This window comes from Triturus cristatus, chromosome 10, assembly GCF_964204655.1.
Source record: "Triturus cristatus chromosome 10, aTriCri1.1, whole genome shotgun sequence".
Lineage (NCBI taxonomy): Eukaryota > Metazoa > Chordata > Amphibia > Caudata > Salamandridae > Triturus > Triturus cristatus.
Window position 1 is genome coordinate 15,458,100 of NC_140593.1, and position 13,622 is coordinate 15,471,721.

The following is a 13,622-nucleotide window of genomic DNA, read 5'->3' on the forward strand; positions in this document are numbered from 1 at the left end:
TGGCACAATTTTATAAAACCTGCTTTTTCCTTTACTATACAACTAACAAGATTGCAAAATGGGGAACTGGTATCGGGACTTTCTGTCCGAGATGCAATCTATTTAAAGCAAACTCTGTCCATATCTTCGCTTCTTGCCCAGTGCTAATGCCTCTGGTACAAGATATAGAGAGGTTTTTAACCGCTGTTCTTCATAGAAAAGTTGTCTTGTCACCAGAGGTAATGGTACTTGGGGAAGAAGACTCAGATAAACCTGAAAACCGCTATGATTTTATTTTTGTTGCCGTGGCCGTTTGGCGCCTATGTCTAGCCTCGGCGTGGCTAGACCCGTTACCACCCACTTTTCAACAGTGGCTTGCTAGGCTATTAGCGGTGCATAACATCGAGATAGCTATATATAAGCGGAAAGGGAAAAGGCGACGTGAAAGGGGCATGAACATCTGGTCTCCACTTACATCATGGCGAGAGCAACAAATCTGATTTATTATCAATGCCACAATGTATTTATGTTATTGTTTGGATTAGGGGTCTTTTTTTTTTTTTTCTTTTTTCTTTTCTTTTTTCTTTCCTGTGAAGTATTGAATATGCCTTGCAAAATTTCCTTTAATGCTTATTTTAAGACTGACATACATAAAGTATATGATATTAATGTACAGAATGCTTACCTGTCCGGTGGGGGGGGAATAAATATGTTAAAACCAATAAAAAAATATAAAAAAAAAAAATAAAAAAAAGGCACCAGCGCTTGCCAGAAACCAGACGTTGTTTACAGTGCTCAACTACAAGTACAGCCCCTGTGACTGATTGAAAGGGAGATGGGAGGGAGAGCAGAGACAGTTGGGTGAAGAAGCGGGGGGGAATAAAAGACAATAAAAGCAAAATCAGGGCAGTGATTGTGAAAGGGGGCTACACTGATTGAAATACCTCATTCTGCAGTTCTCTGCAAAGAGTAAATACCAGAGGCATTCTACATCCCGGGTAGCTGAGAGGGGTAGGCACAGACAGCAGTGCCCCCTGCTCTGAGGGAGGTAGCAGTACAGCCCTCCCTCTCTGTCCACCTGGCTCCCCTGCTCTACTGTGAGGCCGGCCAGGCTGGAGCCTCCTAACTGATTGGGAGAGGGGGGGGGGAGGGAGAGCAGAGAAAGGCAGACGGAGATACCAGAAAGTACACAAAAATGAAGGTGAAACCAGCACCGGGCTCACATATATTAACCAAGCACTGGAGAAGGAGCCACGGTGGGGGAGGCAGCAGTAACAAAGGCAGAAATAACACAACTGTGGAATTAAGAGGCAGTGTGAGGAAAAATGTTACATTGCAATGTAAGCAGCTAGGGTACTGAACCTAACGACAGACACACAGTAACAGAGCAGGAATTCAAGAAAAAATTGTCCCCCAAAAGAACAGATAAAGAAAAATAGCAGAATGAGACAGTACTAAGTCCCTGCTCTACAGGAGGAACAGAAGAGAGAAAGGAAGGACAAAGATGCAGGACTGACCACTAGCAAGCAAGGATTTTTAGGGGACATTGACATAGACAAATGAAAGGCAATGACAAGAAAGGGGATGGGCTTCAAGCCCACAGACAGATTACAGCAAGTCTTAAAGAGACAGCGCATGCACCGTCTGGCTCGACCTGAATATGAATAACACAAGTTAATGAAATGACAATGTTGCTAAGGTTTATAAAGTGCACTTGTGTTTGAGAAGAGAACATTCTGGTAAAAAATCTAAAGATGACACGTGCGCATTTGTTCAGTGTCCAAACAATATTGTTTTGTTGTTTTCAGTATGATGTTTATTTATTTATAGGTGTAAATAGTTATAGAGGGAACCTTATTTAGAGCAAATCAGAGCTGTGCGTTGAGGTATTGGGGTTTAGGAAGAGGAAGAGGATACATTTCAAGATTGTTCATATAATACAGAGGAGGGGCCTTGATATTGATGAGGTTTATATAAGGTCAGGACATTAGATTGAAAAACTGTAATAGTCACATAAATTAGCAGAAGGGGCAGCAATTCCAACCCAGCAGCACCATTGCATATACAATATGGAGACTTTCTCCAAGCAGGGCCAGACTTTGACATTACAGGTGCAGCTCCATGATCCCTTCTCTAAAGACAGATGTAAACTTCTATTACAAACATAAAAATCTGGGTATTCATTTATTTCTTGATGGCAACACACTGTAAAAAGGAGAAACTTTCTGTTTCCAAAGTGCACGCCCACATCACAGATTCATATATGCACTTATGTAGACAGGATGAGTGTATGCACACCCTACACCAAGTACTTAAAAAATTATCTAGAGCTACTCCTAGGTTTATAAGGGATTTTATAAGACACTCAAGAGCTGGAGGGACACCACCGTAATCCGCCAGTTATAACTACGCTCTGAAAATACCCTGGGGCAGATTTATGTTTCCTGGCGCATCCCTGCACATCAGCAGGGATGCGCCAGGAAAGATGCGTCACGCAAGTTTACCCTTGCGCCACCACAGATGCGTTGCATTTACAATGCAGCGCATTGTGGCGCAAGGATAAACAAATGCGTGACGCATCTGATGGCATAAAGGCGGCGCATTGCTGGAGTCGTGTCGCAAGCACGACGCAACTCCAGCAATGCTCAGGGGCTGCCCATACCTAACATGCTGCGTCATGCCGTACGCCTGCTTCAAGCAGGCGCAGGGTTTTGACGCAGCAGCGTCGGAAAAGTGACTCAGTGAAATCTTGTACATTTCACTGATTCACTTTTCCGAGGCTTTTTTCGACGGAACACCCACCCTGCATACATTAAACCTGACGCAGGTTTAATGTAGCACAGGGCTTTACAACGTGACGCATCTCCCTAGATGCGTCATGTTGTAAATAAGGCGCAGCATGGCGCATGGTTTACGCCACCGCTGCGTCACAGAAGTGATGCAGCGGCGGCGTAAATGTCTCACAAGGGGCATGTAAATCTGCCCCCCTGTGTTTGTCATCCTGGTAGTCTTTATAAATCTCCTTGGCCAATGTGTTTTTATGACGGAGTTGGAAGGCCCAGTCTACATGTTCCACTGTGAACACACCAACACACTGGTACACCATTAGCCATAGGGTAGGTCACACTAACTATATTGTGTCTCTTTCCATTCAAATATGTATATTTAAAAGTATCTTATTAAATTCTGAGCAATGTTCTTTTCATGCAGATTTGGCAAACTGCATAACATGCCCTGAAGACCAGTGGTCCAATCAGAAGAGAGATGCCTGCATTCCACGGGTGGTAGAGTTCCTGTCCTATGAGGATCTGCTGGGAGTTGCCTTAACCTCCGTTACAAGTTTCTTCTCCCTCCTCACTGCTGGAGTGCTGGGAGTCTTTATTAAATACAGGAACACACCTCTGGTTAAAGCCAATAACAGGGATCTCAGCTACATCCTCCTCGTCTCCCTCCTGCTGTCTTTCCTCTGCTGTTTTTTGTTTATTGGACACCCTTCAAAGACTTCCTGTCTCCTCCGGCAAACTGCCTTTGGGATCATTTTCACTATAGCTGTTTCTTCAGTTTTAGCTAAAACTATCACAGTTATTATCGCCTTCAATGCCACAAAGCCGGGCAGCAAGCTGAGGAAGTGGATGGGTCCCCAAGTGTCCACCTTTCTGCTGGTTCTCTGCTCATTGGGGGAGGTGGTGATCTGCACTGTGTGGCTCATCAACAAACCCCCACACCCAGACGTGGACACCAGGTCAGAAACTGGTAAGATACTCTTGCAATGCAACGAGGGCTCTGTTGCTGCGTTCTTTGCTGTGGTTGCTTATATGGGATTCTTGGCTCTTCTGAGTTTTGCTGTTGCGACCAGAGCAAGAAAGTTACCGGCCACTTTCAACGAGGCCCAGTTTATCACCTTCAGCATGCTGGTATTCTGCAGTGTCTGGATCTCCTTCATCCCAGCATACCTAAGCACTAAGGGCAGGTACATGCTGGCTGTGGAGATATTCACCATCTTGACTTCCAGTGCTGGACTGCTGGGCTGTATCTTCATCCCCAAAGTCTACATCATCCTCCTTAGGCCTGAGCTCAACACCAAGGAATATCTAATGGGAAAGCAAGTGACCACTTGAGACTTACAGGAAATTGATTCCCCCCCAGATGGGCTTTATTGAGAGACACATTATCACCACACTTCATGATATACCCGAGAAGTATTGTGTTATGATTATTATATATGGGGAGTCACTTCTCGCAGGTCTCTACATTTTTCCCTTGGACACTCCCCTCACCTTTTCCTTGTGTTCTCAGACCTGGGAATGCATCGTAATGCTCTACCTTCCCAGGTGAGGCGTAACAAGGAGAAATGTCTGTATATATCCTTGTTCATCTCTCTATCTGTGCTGGATTCTGCAGCACACATAGAAAGAAGATTTCTCAGGGTGAAGGTCTCCCTCCCTGGCCAAAAACAATCCTGCTGATAATGCAGGCACCCGGGTGCAAGGGTGCAGGCGTTGGCACTAGGCATCACATTGTACACCAGTGCAGGGAAACAATAGGAATGAACCATATATTGTTAAGTACGGCACATTCATACCCTTTCCCTATCATGCAGTGCAGTGCTTATGTCTTAGTAAATATGCCGTTAAATCTAGACTTAGCAATATACGCACCTTGACATTACAGCTGCAGACTCTGTCCTGACGATATTTTTGCAGGTCAATATTCTGCACTCAGTTTTGTGGTAGAAAATCCACTCGAGCCCAATGAAGAACAAGAAAATAGGTGTCACACTGTGCTTGTGTATTGACACAGCTCATCATTTACACACAAACAGCTTTGTATTGCACACAGCAAAATTGTACTGACTTGAACATTGATCCTTTAGTGAATATGTTATCAGTGATTCTAGCTATCAAAGCTTTACTGCTGATAGAGATGATTTTTATTTATTTAAATGTGTGCTTATATTTTTGCGCTAAAAAAACCACTGTGCTTTGTAAAACTGTGTTTTCCTGTGCTTGTCAGAACTTGGTGCAAACTAGGCATAAACTCCATCCTGAATTCTAAAGCAGCCACAATGTGCATTTTAATGTATTTTCTTATCACAAAAATGAGCATCATGTGTTGACATGCTTTTCTTGAAGAATGTCAGAGGAATAATTTACTTCATTTCAAGGCTTCTACTGTCTGTACTCCTCTAGTGCACTTTATGTTTTGAGATAGTAAGGGTTTAAGTGTAACTTGATTTGTTCTGAGACATCTGGTTGATTAGGGAATATTCCACATTGGGGTTGGGGTTGGTGTTGGGATGGTGGTAAATGATACTGCATTACATTTTGTATTGTATTTGTCCTTTATGTGTAATGACACAAACACCTTATGCTGACTATGTGATTTTCATATTTAAACTTGTTCCACAAATAGTTATTTTGGATGTGAGCTGTGTCTGGTTTACCCTGACTTTATTTAGCAGACCCGCTTTAATCAGTCTCCTGATTATGACATAGAGTAGTTTACTCTGAGATTTGACTTCATGTCCTTCTCTTTGCTGCATTTTACTCAGCCTCATGCTAACTGGCTGTATTGATTTACCATGCATGTTTACTATCTATTAATAGTGGCTTCTGTATCGCACTTTATTATTAGATAAACCTTCATTGGTTCAAAGCCTTGCAGCAGGTTTACTCAATCAACAATGCTGATGTATTTGCTGCCACACTGTTATCTGTTGGAGCACATTGCCTCATATGTTTTTGAGGTTAACACCATCGCTGATCCTGCACAGGGGCTGTATCTTAGATTATCTGACAAGATATCATCAACACTTTCTTGAACATGAGGTCAATTAGAGGCTACCATAACTGCATATTGTTGCAAGAGGATGGCATGGGTTGTAGCTGTAAGTGGAGGTTCAATGCTGTTACAAAAGCATGAGAAGCTGCTGTCCAAAGGTATGTACCATCTGTGGTGCTTCATAAACCCAATAGAAGCTCCTACAACTAAGCCTGTCTCAGTGAGGTGCTGAGTTGGCCAGCCTTACGGAAGCACAGTTACCGCTTGATGATACCTTAGACCCATGAGGGGATTGAAATTACTTCCTCCTCTGCTCTTTCCAGATGACATGGGAGTGAACAACAAAACTGGTGAAACTCATTGTGGTGGCAAAGTGTGACAACTATTGTCCAGGTATTGTGTATTCTTGTGTTTCAGTGACACAGCACCTGCTAACTGTACTGCAGCTCAGCAACCATGAAACATGGTCTATTCAAAGAGCAGCTTGGCAAGCACTGCATGATGCTGTCCACATGCTGTACTCCACCAGGTGCTGGAAGTGACATATCCTGGCTTGCCTACTTAGAGCAGTGATTACATGCACTGCACATGAGAAGTTACTGAGTTTGCAATCAAAGCAGACCCACAATGGGTGGATCAGCAGCCTCCCAACCTGGCTACCAGCAGCCGTAATTGGAACAGTGGCAATTCTCATGTCAAGAGCTACAGAAAACAGAGAGTAGCACTCACTCTCCATCTCTCTCTACATTCTCTCCCTCCATCTTTCTTTCTTCTCTCTCTCTCTTTCCTCTCAATCTCTCCCTTCCTCGCTCTCCATCTCTTTCTCCCTCTCGATTTCTCTTTTCTTTTTCCCTCTCCATCTCTCTTTCTTCTCTCTCTCTCTTCCCTCACTCTTTCTCTCTCTCTCCCTCTCTCTCTTCTCTCTCCCTATCTCTTTTTCCCTCTCCCTCTCTCTCAATCTCTCTTTTCTTTCTCTCTCCATCTCTCTTTCTCTCTCTCTCTCTCTCTCTCTCTCTCTCTCTTAATTCTCTCTCTCTCTCTCTCTCTCTCTCTCTCTCTCTCTCTCTCTCTATCTTTCTACTTCTGGCACTGAATGGATCAAAAACAAGTGAAATTGTCTCATGCAAGGGAACCCTGTCTATTCAAATTCAGATTTATTGATAAAGTGCATAGTTAATTAAAACTATTACTCCAAAATACATTTTAAAAACATTTCCGTAAGGTATATACATTGTAAAAATGATAAATGCTCTCAGAACAACAAACATTCACATTAAATCAGTTAGAAAAGTATCTTCAGTTCCGTAGCTACCTCATTTTCTGTGTTGCTTTCACCTAAAAGTGTTGTTTAACACTCAACAACTGGCCCTTTACCTTCACCAGAAACGAATCTACACATTTAACAACCCTTATCTTCAAACGGGTATTTTTAGGGTTGAGGCCCTGCATGAGTGCTTCTCTACAAGTTCTAACTCTGATTTGGTTAAAAGAGGAAATTAATAGATTTTAGATCGGGCCTAGCGCAGCACGCATGCACTGCCCTGCGAGGCATGGTGTTTCTGGTATCTACCCTCCCAACCGATTAGCCCTATTAAATTGGTAGTACTCTGTTTTTCATATATGTTTGTTCCTGCACACTCTCTTTTCCTTTCCCTTCGCTCGGCTTCACAAACGCATTGAAAATCTGTCTGCCTGGTTGTGCCTTTTCCCCTCCCTCCTTGCAATCGCAGCCCTCCCCCACCTTCCTAGCACACACACAGCTGTGGGTTTCTCATGGCGGAAATATATTGATCTGCAAATCCCCCCTCTAGCACCAGTACTTGGCCCTGCCTGACTCTGTTCGCTTCAGCAGTGGCTGCGGCATGTACAGGTGGTTAACCCTTTCTTTCCCTGTTTCCCTTGTCCTTGTGTTCAGTTCTGTGAAGCCTCAGTGCATGACCTGGCCAATGTTTGCAATAGATGTCTCTTCACTCACTCTCTGTCCTCTATTTAGCTTCTTTCCCCCTCCCAATCACAAGTCATCCTAAGCAACGCCACTCCAAGCAGTGACACTCAAGGCAATGTCACACTACACAGCGCCACTCCAAGCAGCACCACTCAAGGCAACGTCACTCTACACAGCACCACTCCATGCAATTCCACCCATGTAATGCTACTCTGCTCCACGCAGCTCCACTCCATGCAGTACCATTCCACTCTATGAAACAATACTCCAAGCAATGACACTCAAGGCAATGCCACTCGACACAGAACCATTCAATGCAAAACCACTCTACACGGTGCCACTAAACACACCACTTTGCTCCACGCAATGCCACTCCATGCAATGCCACTCCACTCCATGCAACAACACTGCATGGAAAGCCACTCCATGCAGCACCTCTACAAAAAACACCATTTCACGCTGCTGCACTCCACACAACTGTAGAACTGCACGCCGCAACCCACTCCCCTCCACCCATCACCACTTTATGCTTCTCCACTCTGCTCCATGCAAAGCCACTCCACACAACTTGCTCCAAGCAGTAACACTCAAGGCAACACCACTCCATACACCGCCACGCCACCCGCTCTACGCAATGGTACTCCATATCATGCAACTTCACGCATTGCAAATTAATTCTTTGCAACTGTATTCCATGTAACCATGTATTATATGCAACTGCATTTTACCCTACTCAACTCAAGGCACTCCAAGCAGTGACACTCAGGGTAACCCCACTCTACGCAACACCACTTCTCACAACCCTGCTTCGCACAATGCCTCTAAACGCAATGCCACGCAACGCAATGCCACTCCATGCAACTCTGCTCCATGCAATGCCACCTTATGCAGTGCCACATCACTCCACTGAACTCCACACAATTGCACGGTGCACACCACTCCATGCAATGCCACTCTACACTGCACCACTCCACGCAACACCACTCCAAGTACTGGGATTCATGGCAGCAACATTCTACCCAGCAACACTCTACGCAGCCCCATGCTACACAGGGCCACCCTATAGAACGTCACTCAACGAAACAACACTCCAAGCACTGACAATCCACGCAATGATACTCCATGCAAGGCTGCTCCAAGAAAAAACACACAACTTAACACCACTCAGTAAAATGCCACTCCATACAGTGCAACACTCTATGCAACACCACTCCCTTTAGGCAACTTCATGCAACACAACTTCACGCTATGCAACTGTACTCCATACAACTGCACTTCACCATACAGAAACCCACTCCATTCTATGTAATGCCACACCAAGCAGTGACACTCAGGACAATACCTCTCTATGCAAACCAGCTTTACTCAACCCCACTTTACAAAACACCCCCTCCATGCAATGCCACTCCACAAAATGCCACTCCATGCAACGCCGCTCTATGCAACATGACCATACGCAGCGCAACTCCACTCCATTCCACTGCACTCCACACAACTGCATGATGCACATCACTGCATGCAATGCACAAGCAATGCAACTCCATGCAATGCACCTTCACAATATGCAACTGTACTCCATATACCTGCACTTCACCCTACCCAACCCACTGTACTCTATGCAATTCCACTCCAAGCAGTGACACTCAGGGCAAAGCCACTCCATGCAGTGCCACTCCACGCAGCGTCCTTTCATACAACGTCACGCCATGCAACACAACTCCATGCAACACCACTCCATGCAACTCCATGCAATGCCACTCCATGCAATGCCAGTCCATACAACGCCACTCCACTCTGCTGAACTCCACACAACTGCACGCTGCATGCAACTCTATGTAATGCCACTCTACACAGTACCACTCCATGTATTGCTACTTCAAGCACTGGCATTCATTGCAGTGACACTCTACGCACTAACACTACAAAGAGGCACTCTATGCAGTGACACTCCACCCAGCAACACTCCAAGCAGCGACACTCCTAGCAATGCCACTCAGTACAATATCACTCCAGACAATGCCACACCACCCGCCTCTATGCAACGCCACCCTGCTCTATGCAACACCACTCCATTTTATGCAGCACCACTTCACACAAAACAAATGTATGCAACTGTACTCCATACAAGTGCACTTCACACTACCCAACCCACTCCACTCTATGCAGCTCCACTCCGAGCATCGAAACTCAAAGCAATGCCACTCTAAGCAACACTCCTTGCAATGCCACTCCACTCCATTCAGTGCCAGTCTACGCAGTGCCAGTCTGCTGCACACAACACCACGCATCACCAGTGTACTCTATACAATGCAACTCCATGCAACACCACTCCACGCAATGCAACTTAGCTGCAATCTAGGCAACTGTACACCACATGCCACTACATACAACGCCACTCTACACAGTGCCACTCCATGCAACACAACTTCAAGCAGAGTCACTTATAGCAATGCCACTCCATGCAGTACCAATCCACACAACGCTACTCTGCTCCATGCAACGCCACTCTATGCAGCGCCACCCTGATCCACACAATGCCACCCCTTGCTGCTGTACTCCACACAACAGCACATCTCACCTAACTACACGCAATACCACTCTTCACAGCACTACTCAGCTCAGCCCCAATCCAAGCACAGACACTCCATGCAACGCCACTCCTAACAACAGCACTCCATGCAAAGACACTGCATGCCGCAACACTCTGCTCCACACAACATCACACTACACAGCACAACTCTGCTCCGCACAACACAACTCCATGCAATGCTGAACTCCATGCCGCTGCATGCTACTCCATGTAATGCCACTTTTTCACAAACTAGATAGATCTAGCTACATATTTCTTAAGCCCACTCTTACTTTACATTAGCCACTCATACTTTCTTTAACTACCACTATCTTTAGCACCATAATCCTTTACCAATAAACAATCTACCACATAATTACAATACACCAACACAGTCCACACCATACACAAATACACTACTAACAAATAAAAAATAAGAACATTTCTACTGCACAACAGATACAGACACTACACTAAAAAACAAAACACATATGTATAAAAAATAACCACTTACAATGTCAATAGCTCTAATTCTAAAAAATGTGATACCGATTTCATTGAAAATGCTTGTTTTCATTTCGCCAAGTGTTAGACCTGGCACCTTGGCGTGAGTCTCCCTTCCTCTTTTTGTCGCTGTGCCTCATGTGATTTTATGGTGTAGGCCGCTCAGCGCGCTGTGCCACTGCCAACCAGTGTCACGGTGCGAGTGCTCCCTTTATAAATTGTATGTGTTGGTTGGATTCCATGATTGGATTGTTTGATTTACTATCAGACCCCAGTAAAGTGCGCCAGGAGCGCCAGGGCATGTAAAGGCAAAAGCCGCTGGTGGGCTTGCAGCACGGGTTGTGCCACCCACGGAAGCGGCCGGTAAAATACGTCTAAGGTCTGCCGCCGCAGAGCCTGCGTGCAGTCTGGTACTGACGCGCCGACCGACAAGTGCCCACACTTGCCGGTCCCCGAAACCTTCCCTTAGCTGCATGTTAGTCACCCCTCTGGTAGGCCCACGGGCAGGGTGCATTGTGAGCCTGAGGTAGGACAAGCCTAGATGCGTGGCATGTCCTGGTAGTGAATGACCGCCATTTTGTTGTTCACTACTGTAAGGCTACCCTGTTCTCATAGGCCAGTATGGGCGGCCTGGATTATTACACCCTATGATCCTAACCGACCCAGGGAACATGGTAGGAGATCGAGTTTAGTATGCCTGAACTCGGAATGATAAGGTACATCTTTTCGCAAGGTTTATTTTAATATTCCGGGTTTGCAAATGTCACTTTTAGAAAGTTGGCCTTTGCTTGCCTAACTATTTCAGCCGCCTCTGCGTGATGTGTATCTGATGTCTGGCTGGTGTGAGTGACAGGGCTGGGGGAACCCAGATGGGCAGGGCTAGGTAGCCTGGTATGAATAGGACGATCGACAGGTAGATGGGTGGGAGGAGTGCTCCTAGGCTCTGAATAGGACAGTGCTCCGCTACCTCGATGCCGGCTCCACCCCCTGTGGGGCGTCTGATGACTCTGCCCTGCACTCTGAAAGAAGAAGCCTGCATCACGTAAACAAAGTGCTCAGAAACCGGACTGAACTAGGCAAGGGCCCCCCTGGCCTGGGAGAACAAAAAGATTTGTGGTATAAATGGAGGAGCCCTGCTCCTAAGAAACTAGATCCGCTTTTGACCAAGAAGAATCTCTGCCTGAGGAGGAGGCACCGGGAAAGCTGTAGGAGGAAGACTGTCCCTATCCTGGGGGATTGGCCTGCAGTGGTGACCTTGCTGCCAAAGGAGAGAAGAGAAACTGTTGCTGAATACTTTTACTTTACTTTTACTTTCAAAACTTGTGCTTTTCCAAAACGATCTCCAAGGGCTTGGAACTGAGCTTGCCCCCTGAACTGAGCCCCAGGAACATTGGGCTCTACCTGATCTTCACTCGCCTGCTGCTGGACTGTGGTGTCCTTTCCCTCGCCGGAGCTGTGACCCTCGTGCCCAGTCCCTCCCTGAGCCGTGACCAGGACTGCTTAGCCGCCCCCGCCTTGGGAAGAGCCTCGCTCGATCGGAGCCGCTCCCCCTACGCTGTGCTGGGCTGCCCCGTCACCTCGCTCGTGGAGGCTCGCTGTGCCCCTTCACCCTCCCGCCGGAATCGGCGTTTGTGAGCATCTCCAAGCCTCGGACGGCCCGGACGCATCGGCGTGCCCGGCTGCCCCGCTTTGTTCACCCGCCACCTGCAACACCCCGCTCCTGTTGTGAGCCTGAAGATCAGACCCCCATCGTGAAGTGTGGGAGCCCCGGACGCCGCCTCGCTCTTCTGTCGAAGAGCCGCTGAAATCCCGCACCCGCCTTTGCGTCAAGAAACAAGGTACTGTACTTACGAACTCGACCGCGAGCTCGCATCGGATCCAGGGTCCGCAACGTTCTTATTTCCCTGTCATCTGCTGTGTGCTCCCCGGGCGCTGCTTCAGCACGAAGTGCGCTGAGGCCTACAAGTTACCTTGTGCCCGCCTAAAGAACTTTCCGTAAAACCAAGAGAACTTGACCGTATTTCCAAAAATTGTGGCCCCATCAGTTCAACGTTACTGGGCCTTGTATTTAACTCTGCTGAAACTACATAAAAGCTTATTTTTATATACTCCCGGATTGGTGTCCGTTTGTGGTGCATGCAAGGGGTTTACTGTATGCGTAATTGCATTTGCTTAACCGTGTACGCCTGAGACTTAGCCTAGACTGCTCGCGCCACGCACCTAGAGGGTGAGCAGGGGTTATTCTGGGGAGTCATCCTTCGCCCTGACAAGAAGTAAAGGGTCCCTGCTTGTTGTGGGTTCACACCTGCGTCAACCAGAGCCCCCTCATTTCTAACATTGGTGGCAGCGGTGGGATTTACGGATTTGCATTTGTGGTTTGCGTGTATTGAATCACTGATCACCACGTAGTGAGAGCAGACCAGTAACACAGCCACAAGGCTAGCATTGTTTTTGTTTTGCCAAGAATCTCCGTTGTTAGAGCCATGCCTGGTTCACTTTCCGCCGGAAGGGCGGCTTCCGTAATCTCTGGATTTGAAGACATAGGTTGGGAGGAAGGCGCACTTCATGATCGTACCAATGAAGACTTGAAAGGTCTTTGCTCCAAGTTCAGGATTGCCCAAACTGGATTGAAAAAGAAGGAGCAACTCGTAAAGGCGCTGAGGGCCTGGTATGAGTCAAAGGCACCAGAGAATCAGGTGGAAGTGGTTCCACCAGAAAGTGTCCATGAGTTCGGCAGATGCCTGTCGCCAGAGGAGTTGGCGGACAGGGCAGCAACCCGGGCACACGAGGTGGAAATGGCGAAACTTCATGGGCAGATGGATATGGAAAAACAAAGATTAGCCA

General features: G+C 46.7%; 1 protein-coding gene across 1 annotated transcript in view; it reads left to right on the forward strand.

Annotated features, from left to right (window-relative positions):
• The window catches only part of LOC146788729 (vomeronasal type-2 receptor 26-like), a 192,494-nt gene extending 188,397 nt beyond the window's left edge, over nt 1-4,097 (forward strand). Inside the window, exon 4 of the mRNA XM_085630948.1 lies at nt 3,190-4,097. Coding sequence (XP_085487074.1) covers nt 3,190-4,097 — 908 coding nt within the window. The remainder of the gene's footprint in view (nt 1-3,189) is intronic.
• Nucleotides 4,098-13,622: the final 9,525 nt, after the last annotated feature.